The sequence below is a fragment of the Pipistrellus kuhlii genome, unplaced genomic scaffold (genome assembly GCF_014108245.1).
Source record: "Pipistrellus kuhlii isolate mPipKuh1 unplaced genomic scaffold, mPipKuh1.p scaffold_m20_p_5, whole genome shotgun sequence".
NCBI lineage: Eukaryota > Metazoa > Chordata > Mammalia > Chiroptera > Vespertilionidae > Pipistrellus > Pipistrellus kuhlii.
The window spans coordinates 18258919-18272640 of record NW_023425551.1 but is presented as its reverse complement, the minus strand read 5'-3'; the positions used below and the strand labels follow the sequence as shown (position 1 = coordinate 18272640).

Here is a 13722-nt window from a genome sequence, read left to right as displayed (position 1 = left end):
CCATTTGCATTGAATGTTATTGTAAAAGAATTCTTACCTATTTATTACCAAAACACTAACAATTTTTTTGAGACTTATAGTTCAGATCCTCTTGCTGCAAGTTTCCAAAGTCACTATGTATGGTAGTATACAAGTCAACTTCATTTTATTAAGTTTTGCCAAATAAACAAATAAACTAGACAACAGTGTGGTGGTCATCTGAAGGAAAGGGAATGGGAGGAGATAGTAAAAGGTAATGGGATCAAATATTTGGTGATAGAAGGAGATTTGACTCTGGGTGGTAAGCAAATAATGCAATAAATATACAAATGATGTATTATACAATTGTACACTTTAAATCTATATAATTTTATTAACCAATATCACCCCAATAAATTTAATTTTAAAAAGAAGTTTGCATTTTAGCTGATTTCTTTTCCTCAACTCTATCCTCTAAAAATGGTGATTAAGGAAGATTTTTATCATATAGTGGCAAAGGTAAAAGGAGAAAAATAAGCACCAAAACTTGTATTTAAATGTGTAGTAGAACTGCACATCACATTTTACTACTAAGTAGTTTTTCTTTTTCAAGTTAGAAACCAACAAGTTTAAGAAAAAACATACTTCATATTCCCCACATATTTAAATATATGTTAGAATGATTAGGAATATTTTGAGAAGACCTAACTTAGATTTAAAGTTAGTTTTCATACAAATAATAAATTTAGCACACAGCCAATAGGGATATTCACCTCTCTGTTATTAAATAACAGACATGTTTTTCCTTTGATTGTAAGTCATCATAGTGACTTGTCCAATCAACAAATATTGTGACATTTTACAAAGATGCAGGAATGCATGCAGTAGCTTACATGATCTTCACAACATCCAACAATCTTGAGATGTACTTTAAAAATTATACACACACACACACACACACACACCGTATTTTCCTATCAGAAAATATGATCAAAGAACACTATACAGTCTTGAAGATGAGTAATACATCCTTGGCTTCAGGAGCCCCCAGGGCATCATGTATATGAGAAGTCAAAGTCTGGGTTGGAAAAGAGTGACTAAAAGAAATTACAAGGAACCATGTGCAAGGGATATTGTACAGCAGTGAAAAGAACACTGAGCTGAGAGATGGCAGCCAGTGGAAGTTCATCTGTAAAACAAGAACTTGGACTGGATGACTGGTGGGGACACTGTCCTTGCCCTGATGTCCTCTGGCTCTGCCCTAGGAGGCTGGCCGGCTGCCTTACATCCAGGTGCTCCCTTGCCCTCTAACTTCTGCTTAGTTCTGCCAATGAGGAGGACCCATGGCAGGAGGGGTAGGGGAAAGAAAGTTAGGGATTCCATTTGGACATCCTTGTAAGGTCCCAAAGATTGTGAATCCTCTCAAGGCCTCTTGCATTCTATGACTCTCCCCCTGCATGGGGTGGTGTTCTCCAGGCGTGCACCCATGGGCATGTACTACTCCTATAGTCCTCCTATGCCTTGCTCACATCTGTGGTATCAGGACTTTTGCAAATAAACTCCCCCCTGGGTTATCCCAATTCAAACACCGCTGGAACTCTGCTGATACCGCAAGAGTCCTCCCAGCTGTCATTGCACACATGCTTATTTGTGAACTACTGAACTTGGTTTTCTTGTTCTTTCTCCAAAGTAATGACTCCTGGCTTTTACAAGTGAAGTTCAGATGGTGCAAAACTTAGCAGAAGAAAGAATTCTGAGTTCATTCCCTTTTCTTAAAAGTAAGGACATCATCTAACCCCAAAGAAGACAGACGTCAAAAGTAAGTAAATAAGGGCACAGCTTTATTTCACTACAAGGCAGTAAGTACATCATCGTATCAAAAGTTCAGTGCTAGTGATCTTGTACCAAACGTTGTTAAGGCAGCTCCGGAACCTAGTCTCCTTGGCCCAGCTGCAAACACAGGCTCTGTGTGGCAGTTCTGAGACCAGACACTTCAAAACCAAGGGGAATGCTGATCAAACACATAACATCTGAATTAAGGAACAGTCAGGCCGAACTCAAAACAAAACGTAGGACACCAATAACATAGATCTCCCAAAAAAAAGAAGTGCAACCTTTATGAACCACAGTTAACAACAACAACAAAAAATAACAAAAAACAAATGCATAAGTCTCCCAAATAAGTTTTCCAATGTATTACAAAAGGGAAAAAAAGTATACATATAAAAAATAAAAAAGTCTGAAATAACTAGTGCATAGTCAATTATCTAACACCAAGTCTCTGTCCAAAGCTCTATTGCTCCTCTCATACTAGCAGCATGTCTACAGGCTAAGACCATAGCAGCAAGACACATCTTTTCATTTGGCATTTACAAAATTAAATTACTGAATAAAAATATAATTTGTTTTATAAAACTATTTCATACAGTAATAATTTTTAAAGCAAGCCAACAAAAAACTCACCAAATGGTTTAGTACAATAAGTGTACCTCCAATGTTAGTAACCATAAATGAGCATTTACAATCTTGATTAATTGTCCCATGGTATTAAACCAACGTTTATAGTAATGCATTGTGTTTAGTGATTGAGAAAAGTGAAATATTGGAGTACCGTATTTTGGGCAAAATTTCAAAAATCTCATCATGAAAAAATACTGGGTCTGTTGGATCCTCTAAAATACAGGTAAATCGCTTTATGTTAAAAACATCTGCACTAAGATATTAACAACTGGCTACAATTCATTACCTAATAATTTAGGTAAGACTGTTATTTATTTTTTTTAAAAAATCCTTTTAGTTGGGTGAAATCTGATAAGATTTCATCCACCTAAAATGCACTTGGTGCTGCTCTCAACTGTTGTACCACAACAAAAATAGGTTCTTCTCCCTTTCATGAAAAGTTTCATGTAGAGGAACGACATATCCTAAGTCGACGTGAAGTGTTCTGAAAACCATAATGCTTGTCTGGGAACGTCTCACATGACCAGAGTCCGGGTTGAGAAGGCATTCCCATATTTCCGAGCCTGACCGGTGGCTGTCACCTGATCTTCCATCTTCCCACAGGATGCAGCTTCCCAGGCCCCGCTACAAGGCTGGTGGGAAAAAGAGGACAACAGCAAAGTCAGACAGGAAGCACATACATTAGCATACAAATGGAGTCCCAATCCTAGCACAGCCGGCAGAAGGGATTTTGACCTCCAGATAGCAAGTGGTGGACACCAGGAAGCCTTGGTCAGATAAAACCTTAGCCTCTCTGACACCCAGGAATCCAGCAGAAATTGTTTATACCTAAGAGAAAAAAAAAAAATCCACTCCAGTGTCTTAAGATATAGTCACATCTTCATACTTGAGTGCTTTTTGTCTATTAGGTGATTTTACAAAGACATGAATGGGATAAAAATTCCCAAAGGTGAGCTCTAGTTACTCATTAAGCAAATTTGTGATGCGTGAATTTTCTGAAAGAAGAAGCTCTTATAAGTGCTAGAATTGATCACCAATTACTAACCATGGCATATGGTTGTTGTTTTTTTAATAGCAATTAAATAAATAATCTAAAATATCTGGCTGAAGCCGGTTTGGCTCAGTGGAAGAGCATCGGCCTGGAGACTGAAGGGTCCCAGGTTCGATTCTGGTCAAGGGCATGTACATTGGTTGAGGGCACATCCCCGGTGAGGGGTGTGCAGGAGGCAGCTGGTCAATGTTTCTCTCTCATCGACTTTTCTAACTCTCTATCCCTCTCAATTCCTCTGTGTAAAATCAATAAAACATATTTAAAAAAAATAAAATATCTGTTTACCAGGATAACTTACTTATTATTTTTAATTAAATCTTTATTGTTGAAAGTATTACATATATTTCCTCCCCCCCTCCCCCATTGACCCATTGATCCTTTCTAGCCCCCATCCTCCACTCCTGGCCTTCCCCACACTATTGTCTGTGTCAATAGGTTATGCATTATGCATACAAGTTCTTTGGTTGATCTCTTCCCACCCAGCCACTCCTGCTTTCCCTCTGAGATTCCAGCCTGTTCCATACTTCTATGTCTTTGATTCTATTTTGTTCTTCAGTTTATTTTGTTCATTAGATTCTAGAAATGAGTGAGATCATATGATACTTGTCTTTCTCTGACTGGCTTATTTCACTTAGTGTAATACTTTCTGGGTCCATCCATGTTGCCTCAGGATAGCTTACTTCTCAGACACACTGGAAGATGGAATGGGCAGCATCCAGACCCAGGCCTAGTGCCTGGCACCTCACACATATGACCTCATTTGCACAGCACTGCTACCCCAGGAGGGGGGTTCATTCTCTCCTGAGTCAGGCAGAAAACAGACACTCGGAGTGGAGATAATTTGCCAAGGCCACTGCCAGGGTAAGTGATGGCATGGCTTTGAGTCTAGGTCTGTCTTCCACACAGCCCAGGCTCCTGCCTTTCCTCCATGTGACTCCAAACCAAAAATAAGTACTCTCCGTGCCCAACTTAGTTCCCGAAAAGATCTGAGATGCTCACAAAATAAAGACGAGATAACAGAGTTTTAAAAGTGGACAAGGCAGGATTACAGAAAAATGTATAAAAATTAATAATAATTGTACTTCCCACGAAGCACAATGCAGATGCTAAGTGTAAACCTCAATTTTGGTCCTGGGCTCTCCAGCAGTCAGTGCAAAGAGGGAAATAGAAATACAAACTCAAATTTAAACCAATGGTATTAAAAAAGCACAACTATGCCTGGTATTGACATCAAAGAGATTTTTCTTTTCCACCGGACAGAAGAAAAAGAAAAGAAAGGCCTCTGCTTTCTAGAGCCTCGTGTTCCCTTCAGGAAACAGCCAGAAGAGTGTGTTTGGAGTGTGGTGCCAGGCCCAGGGGAGGAGGTGATGGGACACCCAGGAACTGCCAGGGCAATACTCTAGGGCAGTGGTCGGCAAACTGTGGCTCATGAGCTACATGCGGCTCTTTGGCCCCTTGAGTATGACTCTTCCACAAAATACCACGGCCTAGACGAGTCTATTTTGAAGAAGTGGCATTAAAAGAAGTTTAAATTTAGAAAATTTGGCTCTCAGGAGAAATTTCAATCATTGTTCTGTTGATATTTGGCTCTGTTGACTAATGAGTTTGCTGACCACTGCTCTAGGGCAATGATTTCCAATGGTTTCCATCTCATGGCACACATCAACTAGTTACTAAAATTCTGATTTGACAAAACAATAGATATACTTTTGATTCATTCACACTGGATGGCTATTGTGCCATTTGTTGTTGTTATTGTTAATTTTCACTCAAGAGTACTTTTCCGTTGAATTTTAGAGAGTGGAAGAGAAGGGGAGAGACACAAATGGAGAAACATCCATGTGAGAGAGACACATCAACTGGTTGCCTCTTGCACATGCCTCGACCAGGGCCAGAGATTGAGTCCTTGACAGGAATTGAAACTGACACCCTTCAGTCCATGGGCCAGTACTCTATCCACTTAGCCAAACCAGCTAGGGCTGTGTCATTTTTTTTTTTAAAAATTGAAAATTGAAGGGAAAAGTGGTCAGTATCTAAATAGTCAGGTATTGCATATTTTGAAAATTCTGCAGCACACCAGTTGAAAATCACTGCTCTAGGGAAAGGGTAAGAATAAGCAGGATTTAGATAGATTGGACAGAGAGGATTGTAACCCAAGTGGAGAAATATCATGAAGAAGTCAGGGAGCTGAGACTTGTACGTTCTTTGTGGGAGGACCTAGGTGAGAGGAAGAGATACAGGCATTAAATGACCCTTCACAGGTGCTTACAACATACCTCCCATGCTTCCAAATGTTTTACATGATCATCTCCTTTAATTCTCACACGACACACGTGAAACACTGCACCTGTTTTACAGACCAGCAACTTAAAAGAGAAAATTTAGGCAACATCCTCAAGGTCACCCAGCTAAGAAGCGATGAAGCAAGAATATGAACCCAGGCCCTAGTGAGTGTAAGAAGCTGCTTCCATTAGAGTTCTTATCAGTAGACATTTGTGGGGTCAGGCCAGAAAGGCCATGTAGTGTTGGGGTGTCAAAGTTATCAGACTTTAGCAAAGAAGTATGATAATTCTGACTGAACATGGTAATGGGGTTTCCTCACCTAGTGGCTGGGACACAGTTTCAGTGACATAAGGTTTATAGCACTATGTGTCTAACTTGCAAACTTTCATAGGACACACACTGGGTTCTCTCACTTCTGCCTAATCTGCCACCCATCTCCACCACCACCAACAAAGGCACCGGCCGATTTTACACATGTTTACTCTGAAGGCTCAGAGGCTCCACAAGTAACCTGAACTATATGACGTAGCAAGGTGGATTGTAATAGCAATATTTTCCTGGAAATGGATCACAAAGATGGCAGGACAAAAATGGGTTGAATTCTGCCACTGAGCCACTTTAATGTTTTCCTAAACAAAAATTATCAGGGTAGTTACAGCCTCCTATGAAATAATTCTGAATAGGTGATGTTTCTCTAGTTTCAAACAAATAGATAATTCTCATGCAAATTTCATGTTTTAGTTACTTGAGTGTTAACATTTTCCAGTGCAGTACTGAAACACCAAATTGACATAAGAAATCCAATTAAAAAATAAAATGCAATGCTAAATTTGAAATCTTGAGCTCACATTTGTAGTCATTGTAGCAGTGTTACATATAATAACTACCATTTGAGAGCAAACAGCTTAACTATAATATTATGCAGTGCTTGAAGTATTTAGATCTTACAAAGCTAGTGTTTGAAGATGTAGCAAAATAAAATATCTTAATATACTAATACCCTATATGTAAATCTAAAATTACATAAAGATACACACAAAAATACAAATTTTGAGAGAACGCATTCAAAAAATGGAGGGAAAGTGAGAAGGGAGATAAAAGTGAGGAGCAGGGAAGAATGTTTCTGTTTTTCTTGGTTAAGAATTTTTCTACTTAATTGTGCTTCAATTAATATAGAATTGAATTCTAAAATACGATGTTGACACAGTTTTATGCTTGCTTTTACTATACCTCTTGGTTAAAGTCAAGCTCTGATCCTTGGCTATATAATTCTTAAGTTAATTCAGAATTCCTAAAATATGTTTGGGAAAATCTAATTCCAAGTATTACCAGTTTAATATATTTTCAACTTGAAATGCGGCTGTGTTCTTGCTGGATCTCCCACACACTGTGGCTTCATTCGTATTTGGCTCTCCTCCAGCCCAGATGTTTAAAATATGATCAGTATAAGGAAGACACCATATATTTTAAAGTAGGATTTCGAGATAAACTTTTCAGTCAACTTAAGTCAAAATGGAATTTACCAAGAAATAAATCAAATGGACTGAAATATTCAAATTCCAGAAAGCAGAGCAATTCAGGGGCATAGAAGCCCTGAAGCTCAGGGCCTATGAAGGGCAAGACGACTGGGAACACCTGACTCTCCCAGTGCAAACACCAGGACGGAATACCACTGTGTACAAGAGCCACTGTGTGCAGAACAATAAGCCACAGGTACGTGTGCGGGCACCTCCTTTTCTGCACTGTGCGCGCACAAAGCAAACACTTGTTACAGAAATGAATGAATAACACTGGTCAGAGCGGACATATACTCACACCTACTGCATGAAAGGGAGGGCAGAAGGCAGAGTACTTGGGTAAGAAAAGAAACACTCAGGTCCAAAACCCAAATGGCAGCTGCCTCCTCTTGTGCTATTTCCTTCTCCCTCCTTAACTTGAAGCCCTGGGGCCCTGGGCCAACTTTTCATGCAGACAGAATAATCTTGACAAACAAGGATTAAATGTCTTTGTGCTGGAAGAAGATTTTTTAATGCTGTCATGTAGATTTTTTTTTTTTTTTTGCATCCTCCTCATTCCCTCTCTTTAAATTTTAGTTTCATTTACAATAAAGAATTGATAAGAATTACGGATTTGTGCACATGAATTCTTATTAGGTTACTAACCTATGGTAGTATTGCAGACATGTCACTCTACCCAGATTTATTTCAACATTAATAATCCTACTGCACATCCTCCTCCTCTTGCCTGCAAGTCACCTTGCTTATCCTATAATCTACCTTTACTGCCCCTGGGCAGAAGTGAACTGTAAACAGACTGTCAGAGCTTTCACTGAGGTCACCTGCTAAAGCACTTTAAATAAATACTCAGATCCTCTGTAAAAAACAGAAGAACTAAAAGGAGACAAGACCATGTCTGCAGGTGGTTTTCTGTCAGATTATCCTCACATTGCTCACTTAGAATATGAATGGTTTTTTCATCATGCTGAAAACAACTATTATTATCATTATGTTCAAATAGCAACTTCACACGATAGCTGCTGATGTCAAAAGCCTTGGCAAGATATGTGCTTCTGCAATCTGCAGGCCTAATAAGAAATTTGCATAAATCATAAAAACCAAAGCAACTTGTGAGATATTATGTTTTTATTTTAAATTATAAGCAGATATGAGAGATGTCCACAAGAGTATGAATAAGAATGATCTGATTATTCTATTTAACCCATCTGAAGAAAACAGTTTGGGCTAAAATTATAAAAGTCAGATTTCCTTTCCAAAGGGGCATGCTTTTAAAATGTATCAGTTATGCCCTAACTGGTTTGGCTCAGTAGATAAAGCATCGGCCTGTGAACTGAAAGGTCCCAGGTTCGATTCCAGTCAAGGGCATGTACCTTGGTTGTGGGCACATCCCCAGTAGGAGGTGTGCAGGAGGCAACTGATTGGTGTTTCTCTCTCATCAATGTTTCTGATTCTTTTTCTCCCTTTCTCTCTGTAAAAAAAATCAATAATATATATTTAAAAAAATAATAAAATTATGAGAGATAACAAAGAAATATTTAGTTGTTTCTTGAAAGTCAAGGATGAACCTGAAATGAACTGTCACTAAGATAAGGTTAATGGCTTCCAGACTTTTCTCAGGCATAAATGTCACCCTATGCATAAGTGCACAAAACAACGAACTTCCCTAACTTCAGAGTTGTTAACTTTTCATAGTAAAGAGCCCTAAAAGTTAGGGGAGAGAAGGCCTAGGAAGTTGCCCAATCCACCAGTGCCTCCACTTCCCATCCAAGCCCAAGTTAACAATTGCTAACATGCAGGGTCTTTGCCTAAATTTGAAGTTGTCCCAGATATCTGTAGGGGTCTCTTCACCTTACATCTTTATAGATTTTCCAACCATTTACGTCTCATAGCCTAAGGTGTTACAAATTTTTGGAAGAATAGCTTTTTCCTTAGTCACATATTACGGTAGTTCCAGACTATTAAGATCAAGCCAAGTGCCAAATTAATCTAAAGTAAGTCTATCTTTGCTGGCATGAGGAAGATTCAATGTCATAGTGTCACCAACCCAAACCAAAGAAAATCACCACATCTTATAATATCTGGGGCAGGGCATTCTGAATTGTAGAACTTGGCATACCTTCCTACTCATTTAGCCTTTGTCATGTCAACCCCAATATTATACCCAGCAAACTTGCTAAATTTATTTATTTTTAAAATTTATTGTTGAATTTATTAGGGTGACATTAGTTAATGAAATTAAGTAGGTATCACATGTACAACTCTATAATACATTATGTGTATATTGCACTGTGAGTTCACCAATCAAAGTCAAGTCTCCTTCCATCACCATTTATCTGCCCTTTCCCCCCATTCCTCTCCCTACCCGCAAATCTGGCTTATTATATAACATATCTTAAAAGCAGGTTGCTGGAATACTGCTGACAGTTATGCAAAACTCTTGCCAGGACAAGTGGAAAAAAGTGACCCAAAGGGAGAACCAAAAGAATATGAACATATATGACAACACACTGTACTAAAGAATGCCCGGAAAGCTCAATGACACGTGGAGACAGACTGTTTCCATACCTGTTGACATGCTAGCACGAGTAACAGAAGAAAAATAAAGAAAACCAGTAAATCAGTTGTTTCATTTCCATAACACCAATGAGATCTGACTACCTCTATTTCAGGAATCAGTTGAATCAGCTCTTTCTTTTGGTGACCCACTGACACAGTTCTGCATGAGTGGAACAAGGAATGAGACAGAGTGTGCTAGAGAAAATAATACACCACAGGGCAAGAAGACTGGTCGTTGGTGAGGCCTCCTTGTCTGTGTTTCTAAGGACAGGATTGCACACGCCCTTTCCCTAATAACAGACACCATCTATGTCCACTGGCAAGTGAGCTGCCATTTTGAAAGCATTATAATGTCCACTTGAACTTCATAGCAACCTATGAAGTAGGATGAGTGGAGGATGTGCCATGGTCCTAGTTTTCAGACAAGAGCATTTTGATCTGAACAGGATAATGAATTAAAGACATGCATGCACTTAGAAAAGGATGGTGTCTAGATAGAACCCAGGTTCCTGCTAGGTGCATGGTAATTTATTACACGGCTCAGCAACGCTGATCATGCAAAAAGGTTTTGCCCTATTAAAAAAAATCATAAGTAATTTATATAAAAATAGGAGCAATCCAAAACATGTGATGCTGAAAAAAGTGAGCTTTAATTGCTTGCAATAATATTTTAAGTTTTCTTGATGCTGTGCAAATGTGTTTAAATTATAATGGCTTGAGAAATTGACTTAAACTCACTCTTTAGAAAAGTAAGGCCATGACAAGCCAAGTCAGGAAATTAAAATTTAAGGCTGTCATTCTGTGGTTACCGAAAAGAGGAAAGTGAGTGAGTAAAAAGCATATGAATATATTTTTTACACTTGGGTTTTAAATAGGAATAAAAGGAAATTACAATTTAAGAGAAAAATACAGAAGTTCAGAAGGCTTATAACTTAAGTACAGTTTCAGATCTACTAATAAAAATGTCGATCTTAAGAAATGCTTGGTAGTAAAATGTATTTATTTAAAAATGTAAAGCAAATTGAAAGCATATTGAGAAAAATAGGCACCTCTTTTCTTCTTACCAAGGAGGGAGTGTGTGTGTGTGAATGTGTGTGTGTGTGTGTGTGTGTTGTGTTGTGTGTGTGTGTGTGTGTGTTGTGTGTGTGTGTGTACGCCGCAGGCTCTTTCAGGATAACTTTTGAACAGCTCAGGCTTTCTAGGCTGAATTTGTACTTCCACACTGTGATCATTTTTGAGCTTTTAGACTCCATTCTCTACCCCCACACAACGTGAGGAGAATGGTCCAAGGTGAAAATCTCACATATTTTAAGCTACACAAAAGACATGTGTCTCAGAACATTTATATTATGGTTCCCTGCCTGCTTTTATAATTTAAAATGAAAGCACCTTAACAACAAACAAGAAAACCAATAATTATAAGATTATGTAGCTGCCGCAAACTACTTTTGGCAAATATTCAACATAAATAATGTTATTTGTGCATAATGGCTAATAATTGCCACTATTTACGGATTCTAGTTTATGTGTTAGGAGATACATGGAGAGTTCTGATTTATAAAGTTTATTGCTTCTCAATGCACGTAAGAAATAGGCATATTTAGTACCCTGACTGGTCTCTACAGACATTTCCCACTAAAATGGCCAACCTTGGGGAAATGGTTGGTTTCTAGCAAGGGAGGAAGAAATGTGGCTATTAAATTAAAGCCATTTGAATGAAATAAAATGGAAAATTCTGTTCCTCAAAAGCACTAGTCACACATGACAGCAGCATATGGAACATTTTCATCATGGTATAGGTTCTTTTGGACAGGACTGGTCAAAAGATTAAGAGAAATATAAGAGACTTAAACACCAAATGCAACCTGTGAAACAGGTTGATCAAACAAACAATAAAAATATTCTTTTCTGAATTCGTGGGGAAATTTAAATATAGCCCAGGTATTAGAATATCAAGGAAGCATTGTTAATAATGTCATCATCATAGTATTAAGATATATATAGAAATGATCTTACTTTTAGAGATACATGAGAATAAAATGTTGCATTGTCTGGAATTTTAGAATGCTTCATAAAAAATGCATGGAGTATATATGGCAAAGTGTTAGTAATTATTAAATCTAACTCATAGAATATTTGCTATACGTCAATGTATGTTTGAGATATAATGAACTGGTAAACACATAGCTTCTTGCAGTTCTAGTTTTTAAATATCACATGTATTTACACATATCTCTGTATAAGCATGTGCATTTATATGTACATGAAAAGCTGAACCTTAAGGCCCAGTATCTGGGCCTCAATAACAGTAATTGGTTGTGTAAAGTGTTACTGCCATAATAAAGCCAGGGATGATTAAAACTGAAATGACAGAAGCCAGATTGCACAATTATGTAGTCTTCAATAAACTGTTCTTATATCTAAGGAAAGTTATTTAGACAATTAAATGGATAGATAATAGTTATATAACACTGCACTATTACAAATAGCAAATATTTTAGAAGTCTCAAAATTTTAAAATACTGTAGGAGTCATATTTGGTTATTTTAATTAAGAGCACTATGATAAAAATATGTAGTTTGCTAAAATCTCACTTAATATTGGACTTATTGTTAGTGTAAATAAAGTTTATAGAAGTTAAATGTACATAAAGTACTTTTAAATCAAATAGCCACATCATTTAACAAAGGCACAATATGTTCAATAATACCATCCATGGGAGATCTGCCTCATTAGATCAAAATATTAATGGATACATATGATAAAGCACTGTTTTAAACAAACAAAATTACCAAATTGAATAAAAACCTATATATTGTTGAACTAGGATTATATGAAGTATAGGTAATATGTGTTAAATATTTAGAATTATTTGATGCATTTTTCAATTTTTATCATAAAAGTGTGAAGCGTTTTAGAAATCACTGTATTTCTATGGTATCTGAAACTAGATCTCTATGCCACAAAAACAAAGGAGATATTTGGTGTGTAGGATTCATTCAACAAATATTTCTTAAAATGAATTGGTTACCTATTATAACAGGTTATTAAAGTAAATCTGAGCAGTGTAAATCCATAAATCATATAGTGCAGACAGAAATATTGACTCTAAAATTAACTTTCAGGTCTCAGTTATTCAGTTTAGTAGAACTGACAAATACCACTTTCACCGATGGATATACATAGCTGGCTTAATCTTAATATACAGATGTCAGAATTGCTAGAGTTCCAGATAGGACTTGTTAACATGCTGGAAATATACTATTTAATAAAGAGAGGAAATGCTAATTGACCCTCTCGCCATTGCAAAGATGGCAGCACCCATAGCTAATAAGGAGGGAATATGCTAATTGAGTGCCACACCCTCAAATATAGCGGTACCTGCAGCCACAAGATGGCGGCATCCAATTCAGTCAGCACCACTGGGGTGCCTGCCTTTGGAATCTCCCCAGCCCCCTCAACCCCCCAGCTGCCCAGGCCTGGCCCAAGGCACAGGCAAGCCTCAGATGGCAGCTGCCAGGCCGCCCAGGGCCACCTGAGACTCAGGCAGCCAGGGCCAGCCAAGGCTTGTGCTGCTGGCAGTGGCAGCAGCAGAGTTGTGATGGGGCATTGCCTTCCCCTGATCGCTGGGTTGCCTCTCACCCCTGAGGGCTCCTGAACTGTGAGAGGGGGCAGGCTAGGTTGAGGGGTAATTCTCATGCACCAGGCCTCTAGTAGATTAATAAAACAGAGCTACTACCTAATTTTGAATTTCAAAAGTAAGTAATGTTTTCTTGAAATAAAATATAAATATACTGATAATAAAGTTCCATACTGAGTTTTGAATGTATGTTCCATACATTCAGTAGCAGGTTAGCCCCATGATATTGACACCTGACTTTCTTATTCTCATAGTTA

At 37.9% G+C, this 13722-nt stretch overlaps 1 protein-coding gene across 2 annotated transcripts in view; it reads right to left on the bottom strand.

Moving 5' to 3' along the window:
- Positions 1-1783: 1783 nt before the first annotated feature.
- Positions 1784-13722, bottom strand: part of MYB (MYB proto-oncogene, transcription factor) — a 35081-nt gene continuing 23142 nt past the window's right edge. For both annotated transcript variants that reach the window (XM_036414782.2, XM_036414783.2), the window contains one exon: positions 1784-3050. In XM_036414782.2, coding sequence (XP_036270675.1) covers positions 2934-3050 — 117 coding nt within the window. In that variant the 3' untranslated portion in view covers positions 1784-2933. The remainder of the gene's footprint in view (positions 3051-13722) is intronic.